Raw genomic sequence first — 20,505 nt, 5'->3', positions numbered from 1 at the left:
AATTAGAGCCAAGTGAGGAAAGCCAAGGCAGCCAAGAGTTAGCATGAAACTAACATTTTGCGGCGGTTAAACACTGGTTAAAAGAAATATGCACAATCGGTTAAACTGCCAAAGATGGCTCTGCAACTAATGACGCCATCCAAATGGCTCCATTCATTGCATACCCACAAGTCAATTAAAAGGCATATACATATTGGGATTGAAGGCAGTTGAGAGGCCTTGAAAATATTACATAGCACCAAAACGTCTATATATTGAATTAAACAGCGGAGGAGACGCAAAATACTTCTCGCGCCCCAAAACTGTATTTCTTCTAAGAATTTACTTTTCACATTCACAGAAGGCGTTCTGCCACCCAAAGGGTAATTAATGCGGGACCGGCCCGAATCAAGCTGTAACCGGGAGGGTAGGCAGACTGGTGCCGAGTTCGGCCTTAAGCCAAGCCCATCGGCGCAGATCTCGGATCTAATCTTGGCTCCCCGGGCCATGGTGGTTGGCTGTAATGAAGGATTGGCACTGCCCCAATGCCGGTACCGTCATTACTGATAGGATCAGGTTTCGATCGGGGCAGTTACCCCTGCACAGATTCTCAGTTCTTGGGTAAATCGGCCCGGAGTCTAGCGCTTAGCCAAGAAACTTATCTACTAGCATTAAGTATAGAAGTACTTGGCACTTGGGAATAGTATGCACAATGCATGTAACTTGGCGAATATCATTGAAAATTGGGGGCTAATGCGACCACGTTTAATTTCTGACAGTATGCAGGGTGCTTTCAGCTGGAACCATACATTTGATAGCTGTATATCCATATTGCAGGTGGGGATGCCGAAGTAACATAGAGTCAAGAATCGGTGCTTATAAACAATGCTTATAGATCAAGTTGAAGGCCAGACTGATATCGACCTCTTACCAATCCTGAAGCTATTCGATCGCTCTGGAATTCTTGACCTCTTCTACTGGCGTAATTAGTAGCTGTGTTCTAGCTGGCTAGATTCATTGAAGGAGCTAGTGCATCTCAACCCATTGCGCTAATCATACATGCTGTATCATGTACCAAAATATCTGTTCTTGGTAATATTCGATTGAGGTTGTCTCGTCTTCTTTGATCAAGAGCTTCATGAGCCGTATTCTTAAAGTGGGGACATTTCCCAGCCATGTGCAAACTTCGGAGAAGGCATAGAAGCCTCGGCATAGGATCGCAGAGCCACTCTCATTCAGTATGTCTCATTGAATATGAATACCTATAATGGGTTAGTACAAATGTAGGCAAATTTAGTTAACTAAATTGAAATACGGCACCTTGATATCGCCCAAAAATTATTAAGTTTTCCACAAAGCATGTCTTTCTACCACCCATTTATACTGCCCATGTATGCCACTTCAAAAATCTCAATTGATATGAAGGACTTACTAGACAACTAGCAAGGCGATCAATATCACGTATCCGGGAGGTGCCAGTGGCAGCATAAGATGAACTTGGCTGTGGCGCGAGATCTTCATTATGCCAATGTCGCCAAGTTTCGCTCATAATCATCGCCAAGCTGCTATTACGCTGGAGATGTATTTGCTGAATGAACTAACTTTGCCGACTCTTCTGAATAATCCTATCTATCAATTAATTGGCAAGGCAGAGTCGTATACTGCCAAGCGTATTATGTTCCTGGCGTACCTTTGAAACTCCGGTACGATAAGGTGGATGATCCTGCGAAGGTCTAGAGGACGAATAGAAATTTCATCATCAGCATTGAGTAGGACTGTATCTTTGTATTTGAGCCTGGATTTGCAAATCTGAGGTATAAAAGCATGCTACTTTCCCAGGATTTTTGGCATAGTAGCACCTCAGTTTCACTTCCACTCCATTGGATTTGGTATGAAATTCAATCCACCAGATATCGGCTCTGTGAAAGTTTGTACTGAATAATTTCGTTTCAGGCAGACTCAAGATTGCCTCAAGATGCGTGGTCTCAAATCTTCGTTGTCCGCTGCATTTCTGTCTCTTGTCGCTCTGAATGGGTCAGGAGCCCAGGCATATCGCTGGTTCAATTGGCAGGTTGACATTACTTGTGATGCAACTGGCTTCTTTGTCCCTGCCAACGAGTCTGAGCTTATTGAATTTGTTCAGTACCATTACCCACTCAAGACCCACTTGAGACCTGTCGGCAATGGCCACGGTTTTGGTAATCTAACTACATGCGTGAATGACGGACAAACGGACAGAGAATCTTACATTCTCAGCTTGACCAACTTGAAGCATCTCGATATCCGTGTCAATAATACAGTCACCTTTGGTGGGGGTTGGGATTTGGTTGATCTTATTCCGACTCTTCATGACGAAGGCCTCCAAGTGCACAACCTGGGCAGTGAGATGGTACAAAACTACATTGGTGCTGCAACTACAGGCACCCATGGCACTGGCAAGGAAAACCAAAATCTTGCGACCCAGATTCTTGGTATGCGTGTGCTTGATGCAAAGGGTAATGTCCATGTCATTGATAAAGATAACAATCTTGACGCCTTCCGAGTTGCCATTGGAGCTTTGGGTCTTATCACTGAAGTAACCCTTCAAGCGGAACCCTTGTCATACCTAAAGCGGACCAGTAGAGTCGTCGAAGGTTCAACAAACATCACCACACTTTATCAAGAGATTGCGGAAATTGGATCAAAATACGAGCAGATCAACATTAATGGTCCCAATCTAGTCTGGAACTCGTCCAGTCAAAAGCTCGAGCCCTCAACGAGTCTTACTCTCGTTTACTGGGAAGAGACTGACTACAAGGGAGCAACAAACTGCTCCGTAAACTTTTGCTCCAATGACTGCGGTCCTTGCAATCGTGATTATATTTGCTACGATCACAAAATGAGTGGAATCGCAACCACACCACCTGGAATTTGCTACCGTGGCTTCATGGGCCAGTTTGAGCACTTCTTCCCAATTGAAAACTTGGCTGAAGCTGGCACGGATTACTTCAACTACGCAATTTCCCAAGGTGATCGGCTGATTTCATACCAAGAGATCAATGATGTGATGGCCGATCAAAATATGGCCAGATATGAAAGTGATGATGTTACTGTCATCACTCGGTTCATCAAGGGTGATGATACTTGGCTGTCCCCCGTCAACAAATACAATCTGCAGCCCAACGCAAGTGGTATTTTTGCTACGTTGGAATATTCCTGGATGCCTTCTTACAACAATTACACCCTTCAATGGCTTTACCAAGATCTTGCGAGCGAGTTCATTCCCAAGTTTGGCGAGACCTACGACGTTCGCCCTCACTGGAACAAGATGCAATTTCAAAATGAGACCTATACTTCCACCATCTTCCCCAAGATGAACGATTGGCTTGAGATTCAGGAGGACATGGATCCCAATTGCCAGTTTGTCAACCCATTCATGATCAATGCCCTTGGCATTGATCGCTGTCAGTCTCTGTTCCAGTAGAGGGTGCGGGACTTTTTGAAGTCGCCGAGTCTCAAGAAACGGCAGACTCATAGAATCATTTTCTGTTCCCAGTGATTGAACGAAAGCATTCAACATGTCATGCGCCGATATCAATGCTTGGTTGCATTGTTCTTTTTTTCATTTCATATCCGAGATTATAACTTAGACCTAGACTTAGATTTTGCGATGAATAGAATTTGTTGACTGAAACAAGGATCATAGTGTGCTGTTTTGGACGTATGTTCCAATTTCAAGGTTCCAAATTGTCATTCCACTCTGAATATCCTTACTTTAGCACTCGAGCTTTTCAAGTTGGCTCCAAATGTAATTTTAATTTTGGAGGTAGTAAATTCTGCGTAGAGCTGCTCCTCAATCAGCCCCGGAGCCACAAAGGTTGTCAGCCCATAAGGAAAATATTTAGTTTGTGGACAGTATACTAGCGAGTGACCGGAGAGTAGAATATGAAGAAGAGGGCTGTCATTAGATGTCTGTCATAAAGAAGTGGTCATGAAAAATGAGTACAGCTAGAGCTATCTCAGCGACCGCTACGCCTGGTACTGTACAAAGCCGGATCCCGCTGTGTGCCCAGATCCAAATCCTCTAAGATGGTGCGGCCAAGAAGCTCGTCGGGAACGTAATCTTGCTCGACTTTGCCATCCACATAATTCGGGTTGTATTTGTATTCCTTGCCATATCCCAGCTCTTTCATCAACTTAGTCGGTGCGTTCCTGAGATGAATAGGGATAGGCAAATTTGCTACCCCAGGCTCATTTAGAGCTGCGAATGCATTGTTCAATCCTCGATATGATCGAGTGCTCTTTTTTGACAGCGCCATCGCAACAGTTGCATGGGCAAGATTAATTCTTGCCTCGGGAAGTCCAACCTTTTCCACGGCAGAGTGGGTTGATATCGCCAGAGTGAGCATGCTGTTATCCGCAAGCCCAATATCTTCAGAAGCAACGACGATCAGCCTTCGGGCAATGTATAAAGGATCTTCGCCTGACTGGATCATGCGAGCAAGGTAATATAAAGCAGCATCGGGATCACTACCACGCAAAGACTTGTGAAACGCGGATATTGTATCATAATGTTGGTCTCCTGCGCGATCATATACGAGAGTTTTAGTCAAAGACTTCTTCAGATCTTCTTTAGTGACCCCTGGTCGCTTGGAGAGGTCCATGGCCAATTCCAGAAGATTAAGAGAGGTTCGCGCATCGCCATCTGCAAACCGAGCGAGATACTGGATTAACTCGGAGTCGACTAGCTCTGATGGGTTATAATTTGGGCCTTCGACCTCCAAAGCGCGTTGGAGGATGGATGTGATGTCCTCGTCGGTGAGTTTCGCCAAGGTAAATGTTCTGCATCGTGAAAGCAAAGCGTTTTGGACTTTGAATGAAGGATTTTCGGTAGTTGCTCCTATTAGAGTCACCTGCCCACTTTCCACAGGCCCCAGGAACACATCCTGTTGGGATTTGGAGAACCTATGAATCTCGTCGCAGAAAATGATCGTTTTCCTGCCCGTTAAACCAAGCTCACTGCGTGCCTCGGAGAATATCTTCTTGCACTCAGCAACTCCAGAGCTTGTACTATTGATTTCCACAAACCGGCTTCCAACCATGGATGATATAACACGTGCAATCGTTGTCTTTCCTGTCCCGGCACTACCCCAGAGAATCATGCTTGGAACTCGATCTTGTTCAATCAACCCACGGAGGACACCAGTTGGCCCGACAAGATCCTGACCACAGACCTGTTCCAAAGTCTTTGGCCTCATACGCTCTGCGAGCGGAGCAGCTTTATGAAAAGCATTGACTTTTGGGCGCTTTGCCTGTGGCTCGGTTGTGTTTCCGAAAGCTTGATTCACGCCATTCTCTCGGGGTGGCGTTTCTTGGGTGAATGACCGTTTGCCATTGAGGGCACGTGGAGTGGGGACGCTGGATCGTGAGGGTGAGTCTTTGGGATTGTTGGCTTGGGAGCTTTTGCGTGCGGAGGCCGGTTGGAATATGCTTGGGACAGCTTTCTGTGAGGCGGATGGCTCATCCGGGGACGAGGATGGCTCTTCAACAAAGCTCTGACAGTCGGAGTCAATGTGATCGTTAATTTTCAGCTGCGGGACAGATTTCCCACAGATTGGACAGGACACCATGATTACTAGCCCATCAATATAAAAGCCCGACACGATGATGCAACTATTGAAATGCGGAGACGCGTCTGAGCGCGCGCGATAAGAAGCTTATGTAAGGGCTCTTATCGGAACAATCCTGGTTTGAGCGTTTGAAGCTATGCCACTATCAAATGACAGATACATTAACTAAGGTTTGCAAATATTGATGATGGAAATTCTGTTTCGCTAACTGTAGATTTTGGTCGATTGTCTTATGATATCCTCATTTGTTCTATTGAGAATGATACAAAACTATATTCAGCTCTTAAAGACATAGTTTGAATCTGCAGCTATAGAAAATGAACCGAAAGTGGTGGAACTCATGTAAAATTGAATAAATATGCCACTACTTTCACCATAACTCTGATTTATGTTGGTTTATACTGATACAGCCTTATAGATGTCGCTGTATACTGCGCCCTATGCAGTGCATCTACTCCGCGGGAAGACCGAAGACGGAACACCAAGCACGCCATCTATTGGCCGATGCCGCTGAATGACCGACAAACTCCGCCAGTACCACACTTGATATACTGACAGCCCAATCTCCCCTCTTCCCCTCATGATTGTTAATCGAAGCTCCCTCCTCTTCACCCTCGCCCGATCCACCGTTTCTCCGCGAATTTCTCGCCCTTCCTCTGTCCTTCCCCGCCTTCCTGGTTTCCGCGCAAGAGAAATGTCCGCAACAGCTGCGCGGCCCGATCCCTTTCGCCCCGCAAAAAGAGTAGCGGGGCAACGACAGGATGTCTGGTATGAAGCGCGCGACACAATTGGGATTGAGTAACGTTTTCTAAAGATGTATTTTCCAGGTCTATTGTCAATGAAGCGGCCGCCGCGTCTCCCGTTCAGCCGATCGTGAATATGGGCCAAGGTTTCTTGTGAGTATATTGCTTTGCGACGGCCAATTCCCTCGTTGGACTGAAACTGACCATATATGATTTTCTATAGTGGCTATAACCCTCCGAAATTTGCCATTGATGCTGCTAAAGATGCCCTCGACCGGGTGGAATGCAATCAGTACTCTCCGACCAAGGTGAATGGCGACTAGAAATGATCCGAAGTGGGATATCAGCTCACAGCAAACAGGGTCGCCCTCGCCTCAAGCAGGCTATTGCGGATGCATACTCGCCCTTCTTTGGAAAGACCATAAACCCGGATACGGAGGTTTCGATCACAACTGGCGCGAACGAGGGTGAGTTGCTTTGGCGGATCGATATTATCACAGCGCACGATACAGATGCTGACGGGATGACAACTGTATAGGAATGTTAAGTGCCTTCATGGGATTCATTGAGCCCGGTGACGAGGTCATTATCTTCGAGCCATTCTTCGACCAGTGAGCTTCGCCGTGTTATGCCGTCTAAGTGCTTTGCTCATCCGTCTTTCCAGATACATCAGCAACATTGAAATGCCCGGTGGCACTATTCGATATGTTCCTCTTCACCCTCCCAAGGATGGAGCTACCAGAACCTCGCCGGCTTCCGAGTGGACTATCGATTTTAACGAACTGGAAAATACCATGAATTCCAAGACTAAGATGATTGTGAGTACATACTTTCGCCATTCCGAGAAGCTTGAATTTATTCTGACGTCATACATCATAGGTTCTTAATTCTCCGTAAGAGCTCTATTCTCGGGAAATGAGAAAAAGAAGACGAAAAGACAAACAGAAGCTAATCAAATTATTAGTCACAACCCCGTTGGAAAGGTCTTCTCTCGCGAAGAGCTCGAGCGCATTGGCGAGCTTTGCGTGAAGCACAACCTGATCATCCTGTCCGATGAAGTTTACGACCGCCTCTTTTACGTCCCCTTTACCAGAATTGCAACCCTGTCACCCGAGCTGTATGAGCGCACGCTCACAGTAGGCTCTGCAGGCAAAGCATTCTACGCTACCGGTTGGCGAGTAGGCTACCTGATCGGCCCCGAGCATCTGGTCAAATACGTTGCCGGTGCGCACACCCGCATCTGCTACAGCAGTGTCTCTCCACTGCAGGAGGCCGCAGCCGTTGCTTTCGAGCAGGCTGACAAGGTCGGATTCTGGGATGAGAGCCGGAACGAAATGAAGGGCAAGATGGAGCGTTTCTGTCAGGTTTTTGAAGAACTAGGCATTCCCGTATGTGAACCCTTTCTCCCTGATATGGTTATTTCCTAATAAGACCCAATTTAACTAATCTGTCTAAGTACTCCGACCCTGAGGGTGGATACTTTGTCCTTGCTAATATGGCCTCGGTCAAGCTTCCGGCTGACTACCCATTCCCTCCACATGTCGCTAGCCGGCCCCGTGATTTCAAGCTTTGCTGGTTCTTGATCCACGAGGTTGGTGTTGCTGCTATTCCTCCTACGGAATTCTATACCGATGCCAATGCTAGCATCGCCGAGGACTACCTCCGCTTTGCTGTGTGCAAGAACGATGATGTTCTTGAGACTGCTAAGGAAAGATTGCGCGGACTTAAGAAGTATATCCAGTAAAAAAGGGCTTTCCTATAGATGTGGTCGTATATAGAATCAGGGAAACTTATGAATAGTGTATCTCTTTTCAAAGAAATTATTATTTGACATTATCTCTTGAGTAGTAGAGTGACCCGGCTTCAATAAAGGACATGCCGATTCGAATCAACTGGACGAGGAACTCACGATCAAGCCTTGCAAGTTGGTAGCTTCCCAGTCACCATCAGTCAAAAAGTACTCTAAAGCGTACAAAATTGGCGGCTCCAGCCTGCCAAATTGAATGGATGTTGTAGGCTTATGATTTTTAGCCAAGATCGGGCTGCTGATGTGGAAAAGTTGCCTAGATCCAAAACCCTATCCCGACAGAGAATACCAATGAAAATCACAGTTACTCGCTGCCGAGCCTCAAACTGGTTAAGGTGACACCACGTTCACCCAATAAGGGCCCTCGATCTCCATCGGCCCAGTCATGCACCCATCCCATCCCTCGCCGCGGCTGAAGACTCGCCGATCCTCCAAAGTAACCCAATCCCGCGTGTCCGAGCCTCTACACTCTGCGTTCTAGGATGAGTGGTTCGGTTTGCACGAATTATCCAGTACTGGGACTCCATATATTGACACACGCGCTCGAACCCTCGGCCGCAAGCTGAATATCCCATATTTCTCGCACGCTCATACATGCATGTTGAATCCTGGCAATGACTATAAGGGAAACCAGTCCATTCGGTAAGGCACGCGTATCTCTGTCCAATCTGGCGCCAAAGCATTTTCATATCGACACCTATCTCAAGCCTAAGCTGGTGCTGAACTTGGGTGTCAATGCTCTCGTCCCATAGGCCCTGGGAGTTCAACTTGTCACGAATCATTTGAAAAAGATAACCCCCCAGAGCAGAGACCTGTGTGCCAGCAAAAAGACATACTGCAAGGCACCGTCGGAACTGGTCCTTCTTACCCGGCTGCTCCCATTTGATAGTGGTAAGCAATCGAGACGAGCAACGGCTACGTAGGTTGGCCTCTCGGGGGTCCTCGCATTTCTGGTCATCCAAGTCCGCGAGATGAAGTAGTCTCCATCTTTTTGGGCTGTACTGAACCATACTGCCTGACGATGTCGCTCAGGGCTGCTCCAGCCATCTATGAATGGAATCATAGGTGGGCCAGCTAGGACTTCAGGCGGGATAGATAATGGTACGCAAGGCACATTGAACGTATATTTGCCACAAGCTAACCAGTGTAACTTGATATCCTCCCATAAGTATTCCTTCCTGCAGTATCTTATCGCCGAGAAAGGTCCACACCGAGGACAGATGACGGCGATACCGTCCCATTTTGTGAAGCGCATCGGGCAGGGTCTCTTTGCGCACCTAAATACGAACTTTGACAGGTCCCAAAACGGGGCAGCGCCAGCTGATAATTTCTCAACGGTTTCATATACATGATGAAGATTTGAATTCATGTTATGAGATGTTGCGGTATGCTGAGAAGTATCGGCCTCGTGGCTTGTTTCCACAAGGGGAGGCTGGGCAGAGCTGCTTCCTGTCTCTACCGCTAACACCGTATTCCGAATGCTCGATATCCCGACTGGTGAAGTACTAGCAATGGTAACATTCTTTGACTGGCTCGCTGCCACCGCGGCAGCCCTACCATACTTTGCTGCATTGGACGCCCTCCGCTGCAGATATTGCATATGACTTGGGTCGGTCGCCTCAGCAGAATGTGATAGCTCAGTGCTGGCAGACTCTAGGTTTCCGAGCTGAATATTATTTTCAGCCGGAGAATCTGACGTCGGTGCGCAATTAATGGGTGATTTTTGTTGCGCTCTTCCTTCTTGTCTCATCACTGTTCGATTCTTGGGGTGGGAAAGTGTCTCTTTTTCACCTTAGACTTAACGGGGCGAGTCGACATTCCACTACGAGAATGGACGTTTTCTAATTTCCCGTGAGGCATAAATAGTATGGCCAATGGAGAACTATCGGGCCTAGCTGAGACATTTAGCCCGAGGCTCCGAGGCTTGGAGCCTGACTTATTTGATGCCTGTTGCTGAGTGATCACTTTTCTGGTAGGAGAATCACCATTCGCTGTGGCCTGGGAGGGATGGGCAGACAGGGGCTGGGCTTCTGTGTAAATAAATGTCAGTAACATTGGTATTTCAAGTGAGTTCGACGAAATTCGACGTGAGAATGGTGAATCTGGAATGCGCTTGATGATAGGAACGTGGAGAATTCGTGTCTTACCACGATTACTATTCTGGTCACTTTCCAACTTACTTTCAATAGGTTTTCCAGCTTGAAATTTGGAAGTCGAGCTTGTTAATTGGGTATCAATATCGGCAGTCTGCATGCTGATCGATGCAGGTGATTCAAGGAAGGTGTGTTGGAGTCAGATGGGCAAGCAGGTGGAAGAGGAGTACAGCTTTGTTCACTCTTTGAGCCCTCGAAGCCAACGGGGCTTTCCAAATTCTACATTGCGGTGTTTTGGTGCCGTAAATTCGTCCATTGGGGATTTATGTGAAGTTTTTGTGGTAATTGTCTCAGTCGGCTTATTTGACACGCTAGTTTTGGAAAGTGCTGTAGCTAAGGAAGTCAATTGTTGTTGAGGCGTCGACTTGTGCCTCAGTTTCTTTCTCGTCATGGCTCTCCACATTTTTCTTCTTCTTTTCGCGGTTTGGAGATACCATTGCCAGAAAAGGAAATCAATTGACTTGTTTGACTTTGCTGGTAGTAAGATAGGATGTCTTCAGTATGAATATCACAGGTGTGTGTGTGTGTGTGTGTGTCTTTGTAAGGTAGAGTTGTTGCGAGTGGGAGTTTGGAGGGGTGAAAGAAGGAAAGTGAAATGAAGTCTCAGAGTGAAAACTTATAGGTACTGGCCACAACATTGAACTTAAAAGCACCTGATTACTTGGTAGGCGCGTAATATCTCCTACAAAAACCCCACCTCAAATTATAAACCTGAATAATTCAACACGAGAAAGCATCTAATCCAAAAGCACTTCCGGGACTGAGAACTCCGGCTTCTCGTTGGATGCTATGTTTGTCTTAGTTTATGACCACATGACAGAGCAAAGATCCATTCTCCGTCAAACGAAGAACTTCGAAGTCCGCATAGCCAAGCAGATGAGCATTGAACTCACTGCGGCACGAAGCTTTGACGTTTTGGCCATGGACTACCACCAAGCTACATTGATTGCTTGTAACAATATCTACATGAGCAAGAAAGGGGGAATGGAGAAATAGTAGGAGTGGAAAAGGAAAGGCTGGTCAGTTTGAAAAGGTATGTCGAACAAAAAGCTACTACGCGAAGAACGTGCAATAGACAAATGGTCCAAAGAAAGATTGGACATCGAAATAGCTAGGGCTGAACATCAGCGTATCGATAGTAGTTAAAAATGACATAATATAAAGCGAAAAGGGCCCCAAGTTTCATATTATAATATAACATACCAACTGGGCTGGAGTGTTATCGACCTAGGTACTCGATTGGAAAGTTTTATACATCGTCTAGTATGGGGTTCTACTTCCATAGATAGCTAGTAAGTTCGGGCTACATAGGACTATTCAAGGTCAGAAAGACCCCCGAGAACTTGTTTACAGAGATAATATTGCATATCTGTAGAGTAACAGCCTTTAACCGCCTTGAATCATTATATGATTAGACCTCTTCCCAAGGTTCACCGAATCTAGATCTTGGTCACTCACGTCATGTCAAAACCCAACCCTTTTAGGTCGAACTGTTTCGTAGAACTAAGCCTTTTCAGGGCGATCATGTTGCCTGATTAAGAGTCGGCTTCAAAGGTTTATACAGACCTCGTTACATAATGATAAGGGTACTATCTCTTGCCCCGGGTTTATCTCGAGGAAAGCGCAACCGAAGTTATTCGCGCTTCTTTTTCTCTATCTCTGACCCTCCACCGGCAACACCCAACACCTCGACAACCCATACAACATCAAAGTGCTCTTTCCCTCCTTGCGACAAGCAGCAGCTAGAGACGTCTAACAAACATTCAAACTCGAACCTTTAATCTAACCAGCACTGACTTTACTCTCATTTATACCCACCCCACATCCACTTTTGTTGACCGGGATCATATCGGGTCGCCCGACCATCAAACGTTCACTTGCGGGCCCGCCCCGACGCGACTAGCTCATGGCTTCGATCAAAAGCAAGAGGGTCAGGGCCGTATCTTCTGAGGTGGATCCCTTGGAGCCCACTGAGTACCCAGATATCATGACGATGATGCCTATGGACGTACCGCGGCCGACAATGCGTTCAGGCCCAGAGACGTTTTTCAACACACAGTCTAATATCTCATCTAATATCAATAGATATATGCGACAACATTCGAATCACTTTGACCTGTTTCCTACTATAAGTGAACCACTCACTGAAAACAGTCTGATCAACCAGGCATTCCAACCGGAGCTTCAGGCTTCAATGGTCAATCCCAATATCTCTATCCCATACGACGACTTTCTTTTGTATGATGCTCAAGGATCGCATTCAAGTTTTCAGCAATATGAACTCTACCCTTCCAATATGAGTGTGCCACAACCCATGACGCCTCAATGGAATAATGAATTTTGTAGTATAGAGGTACCACGTTCGATGAGAAGGTCTGCGTCTGAACCGCCAATGAGATACCAATTTATCCCGGAAGATCCCACAAATCCACACACTTATCACGAAAAGAGACCGCGCTCCAGAACTGAATTGGACAAACAGAAAGAGGATATCCGACAACTGAAAGAATACGGCGGCGCATGTAACCGATGCTACAAGAGCAAGAAAAAATGCGGCCCTTCGACTCCTTGTCCACCGTGCCGGGCAAACAAACGCGAATGCATTCGCCGAGAGCCTCCTATTTCAGGCCATAAAGAGATACACATTTCGGATGCTGAGATATCAACTTCGCCATCCGTGGTGTCCCAGGTGGTAGGCGAAATTCTTGACTTTCTGCAGCCAGGACCATGGGAACCACAGCTGATTCCTTCGATCGATGGGACCTACTGCGATGTCGATACAGGCTTCATCCATGAGCCAGAAGAGTAGGTCTTTTATATTGGAATCTAATTTGGCAGATGTTTCGTCGTGGATATTGCTCTTTGGTTTTCTTTGGCTTTCGAAAGTTCTTTCCAGCGTTCTCTCTCTCTCTCTCTTTCTGTCCTTCTTTCTTTCTTTTTTGCGCTGAGGTACTTGTATGTTTTTATCATTATTTCTCTGATGAACATATCCATCAGATGGCGTTGTCGCCGCTTTGCAAATACCCAAGGTTGGTACAGACTGTTGGCCGTTAGCGATGGAGTCTGTTTGGTGCCCAAATGTGTTTTCAAGTTTTTGATGTGTTTTCAAAGGTTCTTCAAGTTCTAGATACTCCTCCAGAGCTGCCAGTAAGGGCAATATATAAACATAAAATAAAAGCACTCAGATCCACAGATATTTAGCTAGTATATCGATACTACATAATGATGCAGCTAAAGTATAAGCTTCCTAAGGGAATTTAACCATATGCCTGGATTGCTCAGTTGTAAGAAACCCAAAGCCCCCAGAATCAACCCGAAACACCCGTCATCCACGTCCTACTCCCGTCTCTTCATTCCGCCCGGCGCGTCCAAAACTCCACCGCCAAAACACCTCAGCTCCACTCTCGTCGATCAACAACCTCCCATCCCAACCAGCCTACGAGTCTCGTACGCCAGCTAAGCCAATTACCCCGATCCCAGCGCCTTTCGCATCGCGCTCAATCACAAACCCACCATGGCCTCGGGCCAACCATTCGCGTCGCGCTCGTACGCCGGCACAAAAATCCCAGACCGATCCGTCAACGCAAATGCCATGCCCCTCAGCGCTTCTTCATTCTCTCGGCACCGTCACGGTGTCCTAGGTGCTTCTGCGCCTAACGAGTTTGGAGCCGGTGAGCCCCAGAAGCAAAATCAGCAAGCTGGAAATACACCTGCTATAGCGCAAAGCCACGGCCCAGCGCAGGATAGTAATCCTCTGAACCGGTTGACCGAGGAGCAACGCGAGGAGATTACCGAAGCTGTAAGGAACCCTTCTTGCCTGTAGCGCTGAAGCGTTAAATCTCTTTATCGCTTTCCCCTCTCTCGAGGATTCAACCCTTCTCCCAATTCCTGTCTTGTTGTTATCGAGAGCACACCACGAGAAAACCCGTTATTTTCAATCGATCCAGCAATTAAATTTCAATCACTAACTCAACTCTTCATTTCAATTAGTTCACTCTCTTCGACCTCGACCGCGATCGCCACCTAGATTACCACGAGCTCCGCGTAGCTTTCCGCGCCCTAGGCTTCACACTCCCAAAGCAAGAACTCATTTCCCTCTTAACAATGTACGGTGTCCCCCGCCCACAAGTCCAACAACAACAAGCGCAGAACAACCACAATGCTGCGAGCCAAAGCTCCAAGGGCGGAAACCCACAACACCCCTCCAATCTCCTCATGCCTCTATCGTCATTCCAGGCCACAACCGCGCTGAAGATTTTAGAGCGAGATCCCCGCGACGAGATTCTTCGGGCCTTTGAGCTGTTTGATGATGGACAGAAGGGATTTATTGATCTTGAAGATTTGAGGAGGGTTGCGAGGGAGTTGGGTGAGACAGGACTGGAGGAGGAGGAACTTAGGGCTATGATTGAGGAGTTTGATCTTGATGGAACCGGGGGTGTTAGTCGTGATGCTTTTGTGGGGATTTGTTGGCAGTAATCGGTACTGTGGTTCAGACCTGAAGAATGGGTGTGAGATATTTATTCATTGCATGGGGATTTTTCATTGAGGCTTTGCCCAGTGGGTGTTTGGATTCGTTTTCTTTGTTTTCTAGGATTGTTGCCGCTTTCTTTTGTTTACACGCTTGTCGAGTTTATATTCTTTATGAATGGATATCCAGGTTTTTGCCCTTGGGTGATCAGCGGACTTTTTTTTTTCAGAATCGAATTGGAGATGGATGGATATACTTCAGAACCTAATTGCGCGTTTAGGTTGAACGGCTGGGTAAATAGGCTTTGGGAGCCATAATTGCCCTCGAAACCTAGGGATAGGATTTAAGATCTCGATGTCAATCTACTTCTGCTATGTATCTGGACATGGATCTTACGTGGGAAGTCATTTAAGCAAAGGCATACGGCCAAGTTAACATTTCTCTAGACATATAGACAAGAATGATAAGCCAATAAAGCCAAACCACCACTCCCAGAACCTATGCTTGCCAACCCTTGTGTTTTAATCGTTGACAATGAGGATCCAAAACCGAGACGCCAAACCGATTCGCCGCATTTAAAATTGACCTTTTCAATCTGTCCCAAATGCAAAGACATGAAAATTCAACAGAGAATTCATTGAGCTATGAAAGAAGATTAAAGAAAAGAAACGCAAATTCTCATCAGCCATATTGTACCCGTGGCGGCGGTGGCGGTGTATTCGGATATCCATACCACTGGTCCGGTCTAGGAGGGGGTCCACCCAGGCCAGGCGGAGGTCCAAAATACTGCGGCGGAGGGGGATTCTTTGCCATGCGTCTTTGGGCACGATTTGTCCGGCACCAGCTAGTAACACAGTAGAGCAGGGCGAGGATAATTAAGCTGCCAACGCCAACACATATACCAATGACGAGATTCTTATGGTCCTTGACCCATCCTGAAACGGAGGAGCCTTTGCATTTTCCATTGCTGCAGTGACCACCAGAGTCACAAGGTGTTCCGTCGAGGTAGTTCTGGTTCATCTCGATACACGTTGAGGAGCCGTATTTCGAAGCAATCTGTGGTGCGCCGCAGACGATCATACAAGATGGAGCATTGGTGTTGTCGCAGGCCCAAGACTCGTTACTACTGAGATAAGTACCGATGACAGAGCGGCACTGGTAGTCACGGCTGGTACATTGGCCGCTGGCGCATTTAAGGCCTTGGCCACTTGAGCCGCAAGATGAGCCGTCCTTCTCATACTTGTTGTCGGGACAGGAGCTGGAATTGCCAGTACAATATTCGGCGATGTCGCAAGTACCTGTGCTGGGGCGGCAGACTGTTCCGCTTGAGGTGTATTGGCAGCTCGAGCAACAGTTGTCGTTTGAGTCATCACATACAGCGCTGTCTTTGAATTTACATGTTTTGGCGTCGCAGCACGCGTTGTCGCCACAGCCTTCTGTGCCTCCGCAGTCACAATCCTCGCCTGCTTCGACGATGCCGTTTCCACATTGACTACCTGTAATAGTCGTGACGCCACGGTTGTCAGTGAGACAGTTAGATTTGATGCTGTTACGCCCGATGGCAGAGCAGATATTTCCGATTGTGCATTCGGAGAAATTTGTCATTTTCGATTCCGCATAGGGATTCATAATGTATTGGGCGTCGGCATCGCACGTTGAAGATGTCAATGGACAGCATTGGGACGACGCATCCAGGCCTGCAGAACAGGTTTGCGATTCACAGTCATGGACCGCTCCGAATGTGTGACCGGTTTCGTGGGCAAAAATCTGCCATGTGCTCCCTGCATTGCCAACCACGACATTGGCTCCGGTGACGGAACTCGACGCATCACTGCTCAGATCCCCATTGCACAACTGGCCCATCCAGGAAACACCGACCTCGGAGTCTGTTGCACAACCACTCATCAGCGTCCAGTATGCGTTACTATCGGAGTTATCGGCTCGCCATTTTGAGAACTCGTTAAGTCGCCAGGTGAGATTGCCGGATGAACAATCAACGTTCCAGGGAGTTGCATCATTATTGGATGTAGGACATGCGGCTTTGTTGACTGTGAGGTTGCGAAGACCTATGGACACGTTGAACGAGCTTTCGTATAGACTTGATGCGGTATTCACGATATTGATAACATAGTCTTTCGCCGCATCCTTAGCAGTAGCAGTTTTGTTGTCGGAGAAGTAGTCGGTCATTTTACAATCGGTAGCGATTCCGATCAGCGCAACCTTTTTCGTCTTGGGACATCCGGACGAATCGCCAATAGTCGATTTCAAGTTCACCCCGCCCGTGTTGCCTGAGACTCCACCGACATCAGACTGTCGCTTGCTTATTCCGAGCAATGAGGTGACCGATGTATAACCCCACTGTCCATCAAGCCCACCGACTCCATATGGGAAGATAGAGTTGGTCAAATTAGCATTGTAGTCCAGTTTATCTGCTTCACAGCCAGTAGATAGAGGCAAAGACCGTTTCTTTTTCTTTAGGTCCGGGTGCATGCGAATCATGTCGGAATCTCGATAAATCACCATATACTCCTCGTCTCTCCGCTCGATATCCACATCGATCGGACGTTTCTTGACGGCATACGTAGACTGCAACTCGATATGATGTTTGTCGTGATCGATACTGAACGCGCCTTCGAAGAGCGGATCCTCTCCATCCCTTCGGACCGTGATTCTAGCCCATCCCGACGGTGTCCAACGGCCTTTGCCTGAGCCAACTAAAGCGCGCCCGTGGAATACTTTGTGTTCATGTCGTAGGATAGGCTCCCCCTCTGTCAAGGATCCGTCGGGTTCAATATATTGGATAAAGGCGTCATCGGCGAGGATATCATGGTTTGGCTCTAGCTCGAGTTTTATCCGTGTTTTATCGCGATGTAATTCGAAGGTGAGATCAAAATGTGAAAGGTGATTTATTTGATGTGAAGCGGTGCGAATAACAGCGTTGTCGATCGGGGTAAGTTGGCGGATGGCTTCTGAGGCTTGAGATCGCGCTAGATGGGACCCATCATTAACATTCGAGCTCAACCGGTAAACAACTATGCAGGGCAGGAGCTATCTTACCTTCAACAGACGATATCAGCGCCGATACTGCCCCTAGAATGCGCAGCACGCTTGGAAACCTCATTGCCAGCAGATTAGTGAATTGTCAAGAGACGATCAGGGTCTCTAGTTAGAGTTTCCAGGGTCTGCGGTTATCATAGGAAAGCGCAGGGTGCGGACTCCGTAATCAGGGTCCACTTGGGGAGATTAACCACTCTTCACCAACACAAAAAGGTCAGTATATTCAAAACGAAGGGATTCAATAAAAACGAGAGAAGAGTAAGATGAACTGATCATCTAGAAACTCAAATGAATCGATCTATCCACTTCGTCTCAGCCAAAATTGGCGCCAAGCATGGCAGAATCCAATTGCAAACAGCGAGACAAGGCTGGATTCTCTTGGCGGGGAACGGGATTGACACTTAGTACATGAGTTACACTACGAAGTACACAGTTTATTATTAGCAGTGTTTCGCAGGCTTGGAGATCATCTTGGCAATGGAGAAATCTTTATGCCTAATCTATCGATTCATGGTACTGTTGATGCGCCAACAATGCAAAATGGGGTATCGCTGCAGCACAAATCTCACACCGAACACTCATTAATTCCTCTTCGTCCTCATCCTCTCCATCCTCCCATTTAGGTTCATCATCCGCGGCTTCCTCTGACCCACCAACGCTAACAGGTTCCGGGTCCCTAGCTGGTACTTGTACAGTCCATTCCTGTCGCACAGTTTCCTGTTGCCGGAACATTTTGCTAATATCCCGTCCACTGCTCTGTTTCTGATCGCCTGCGCTTTCTACCAAATTGGTCACAGCCACATTCATCAGACTCAAGTCCCAAGACTTTTCTGGATGAAGTTTCCGAAACATGCTAGAAAGACTCTCCTGGACTAGTCGCTCAGCCACTGCATCTAGATTCTCATCCAGTTGGAATATGAATGTTGGTAGTGGCGCAGACCGGGAAATGCGATTGGCATTATATGTCCGCACCCCGTCAGTTTCCGGCGCATTACGTGGGCGTGTAGATAATCTCAGGGTTCGTGGATGAGCCAACCACCGCGGGATTTCCTCACTGGTATCCACTAAATCGGTCCTCATCCGCCGAATGAGACTTTTGCTCAAGATCGTGAGCTCACGGCGCACTCTTTCCATCGAATCTAAGTGACCGCGACCGTATGAGTCCTCAATACTGATCTGTGTAGGCAGGTCTCGAGCCGCCAAGACCTCGGTGTTATCCACACCATGTAGAATACTCCAAATGCGCATTCCAATGCCCCTGGCAGCTCCAGGCCCGCCGAGCGTTTTCTCAAGCATTGCCGGTCCCATCCCGGGATAGAGTCGCACATCCCGCACCGTAAGCTTTGCATCTTCCGTATCATCGGTTGTCACTCGGCTTCTCAGCTTCTGTGCCAATCGGGATCCAATACCGGGTATCTTTCGAATCTCATGACTGTCCAAAAATTTAATGACGTTACTTTCTGTACTATCTTCGGTTGTAGAGTATGGTGGAAGCAATGTAGTTTGGTTATTAGGCTTCTGGACACTTCCCACCAATTTCGCCAAGAGCTTGGATGTCGATGTACCGCCAGTCGCTGTGAAGCCCTTCTCGTGTTCCATGGCACTTCGGAGGTAATGAAGCAGATGCGAAGCGATGAGCAGGCGCATTTCTAGTGAGGATGCATCGCATGAAGACTGGCTAGTTCCATCCGTTGTAGGTGGGAAAGTAGGACCCACGATCTTAGTCGCATCATACGCAAACCCAACGGTAGGATCTTTGGTGTTCAAATAGAAAAAAGAATTTTTTAAATCATTCGGGTTCAGGAACTTGGCGTTGTAATCGATCATCTCGGTGACATCTAGAGAGAGTTCGTCAAATCCAAGCTTTTCCACTCGCCCACCCCAAATGAAGGTGCGAATGAACAGATAAAGACCCTTGGAAGCATCTCTAAATCTCGTCAAGTCTTCACCGAGAACAATAACAACATCTGGACACGTCCGCTTAGCATCTTTGATCAGTTGGAGTTTGTGCAGTCCACGGCGTCGGGCTTCGTAATTGCATGTTACGACAATTTGCTTCTGCTGTACGGCCAGTGGTAGCGATTTCAGAGCCGGTTGCTCAACTTCAAAAACAGAGGCATAAAAGCAGTCATAATCCTGGATTTATTAGTGCGTTTTCGGTGGTGAATGTGGGGGTGTCCTTACAAGGTGCAGGATGATTCGACGGTCATTGCGCGTCGGGGGTGTAGCCATGGAGCTTCCTCTGAAATAACTCCTCCATGGATGTCAAGTTTGTGAGTCGCGAGCGTCTATTTTAACACACGGTCGGCATCTGGTTGAAATTGACGGGGGCAGGGTTCGGTGGAAAACATTCAAATTGCCAAGTGCAAAGTTGATGATGCCCAGGTGAGCTTCTCCGATCGGGTGTGGCTGGTGCGCAGGTGGGCGACAATGTGGCACGCACTTCCGGGGCTTAGGCCCACGGGTAGGATCTAGATGTAAAACGCACCACACATTGCACAACACCACGATTTCGTATCACGACACTCTTAATCGTAGTACAAACCCATATGAGGTCTTGAAAATCATACTAATCCCAGGTTTTGGAACTCTGTTCATCGGACCCGTATTATGCTATGATATCTTCAATCTTTCCCTCGACCGTCACTCCAGGGTTGCCCAGGTGTAGACCCAGGTGTAGACCGTATTA

At 47.3% G+C, this 20,505-nt stretch overlaps 8 protein-coding genes across 8 annotated transcripts; 5 read left to right on the top strand and 3 right to left on the bottom strand.

Annotated features, from left to right (window-relative positions):
• Window positions 1–1,954: 1,954 nt before the first annotated feature.
• On the top strand, window positions 1,955–3,442 carry N7478_006230 (uncharacterized protein; the record flags this gene model as incomplete). Its single annotated transcript, XM_056922444.1, has 1 exon — window positions 1,955–3,442. One exon carries the CDS (start codon window positions 1,955–1,957, stop codon window positions 3,440–3,442), a length of 1,488 nt encoding a protein of 495 aa, XP_056780481.1.
• A 535-nt stretch (window positions 3,443–3,977) lies between these two features.
• N7478_006229 (ssDNA-dependent ATPase MGS1) lies at window positions 3,978–5,588 on the bottom strand (the record flags this gene model as incomplete). Its single annotated transcript, XM_056922443.1, has 1 exon — window positions 3,978–5,588. The coding sequence occupies one exon, from the start codon at window positions 5,586–5,588 to the stop codon at window positions 3,978–3,980; it is 1,611 nt and encodes a 536-aa protein (XP_056780480.1).
• A 580-nt stretch (window positions 5,589–6,168) lies between these two features.
• Window positions 6,169–8,075, top strand: N7478_006228 (kynurenine--oxoglutarate transaminase; the record flags this gene model as incomplete). The annotated part of the gene is made up of 9 exons (XM_056922442.1): window positions 6,169–6,356; window positions 6,416–6,484; window positions 6,555–6,639; window positions 6,693–6,798; window positions 6,870–6,942; window positions 6,996–7,149; window positions 7,211–7,224; window positions 7,296–7,719; window positions 7,788–8,075. 9 exons carry the CDS (start codon window positions 6,169–6,171, stop codon window positions 8,073–8,075), a joined length of 1,401 nt encoding a protein of 466 aa, XP_056780479.1.
• A 446-nt stretch (window positions 8,076–8,521) lies between these two features.
• N7478_006227 (uncharacterized protein) lies at window positions 8,522–10,391 on the bottom strand (the record flags this gene model as incomplete). Its single annotated transcript, XM_056922441.1, has 4 exons — window positions 8,522–8,950; window positions 9,007–9,804; window positions 9,930–10,168; window positions 10,319–10,391. 4 exons carry the CDS (start codon window positions 10,389–10,391, stop codon window positions 8,522–8,524), a joined length of 1,539 nt encoding a protein of 512 aa, XP_056780478.1.
• Window positions 10,392–11,104: 713 nt separating this feature from the next.
• N7478_006226 (uncharacterized protein) lies at window positions 11,105–11,287 on the top strand (the record flags this gene model as incomplete). The annotated part of the gene is made up of 1 exon (XM_056922440.1): window positions 11,105–11,287. One exon carries the CDS (start codon window positions 11,105–11,107, stop codon window positions 11,285–11,287), a length of 183 nt encoding a protein of 60 aa, XP_056780477.1.
• Window positions 11,288–12,278: 991 nt separating this feature from the next.
• On the top strand, window positions 12,279–13,100 carry N7478_006225 (uncharacterized protein; the record flags this gene model as incomplete). The annotated part of the gene is made up of 2 exons (XM_056922439.1): window positions 12,279–12,334; window positions 12,377–13,100. The coding sequence occupies 2 exons, from the start codon at window positions 12,279–12,281 to the stop codon at window positions 13,098–13,100; spliced, it is 780 nt and encodes a 259-aa protein (XP_056780476.1).
• A 705-nt stretch (window positions 13,101–13,805) lies between these two features.
• cdc31 (putative cell division control protein Cdc31) lies at window positions 13,806–14,767 on the top strand (the record flags this gene model as incomplete). Its single annotated transcript, XM_056922438.1, has 2 exons — window positions 13,806–14,090; window positions 14,282–14,767. The coding sequence occupies 2 exons, from the start codon at window positions 13,806–13,808 to the stop codon at window positions 14,765–14,767; spliced, it is 771 nt and encodes a 256-aa protein (XP_056780475.1).
• A 673-nt stretch (window positions 14,768–15,440) lies between these two features.
• Window positions 15,441–20,048, bottom strand: admB (uncharacterized protein; the record flags this gene model as incomplete). Its single annotated transcript, XM_056922437.1, has 4 exons — window positions 15,441–17,746; window positions 17,817–17,849; window positions 18,386–19,952; window positions 20,001–20,048. 4 exons carry the CDS (start codon window positions 20,046–20,048, stop codon window positions 15,441–15,443), a joined length of 3,954 nt encoding a protein of 1,317 aa, XP_056780474.1.
• Between the last annotated feature and the right edge of the window lie 457 nt (window positions 20,049–20,505).

Source organism: Penicillium angulare (genome assembly GCF_028827245.1).
Source record: "Penicillium angulare strain IBT 27051 chromosome Unknown utg000004l_segment0_segment0, whole genome shotgun sequence".
Taxonomy (NCBI): domain Eukaryota; kingdom Fungi; phylum Ascomycota; class Eurotiomycetes; order Eurotiales; family Aspergillaceae; genus Penicillium; species Penicillium angulare.
The sequence above is the reverse complement of the archived record's forward strand: the minus strand, read 5'-3'. Positions and strand labels throughout refer to the sequence as shown.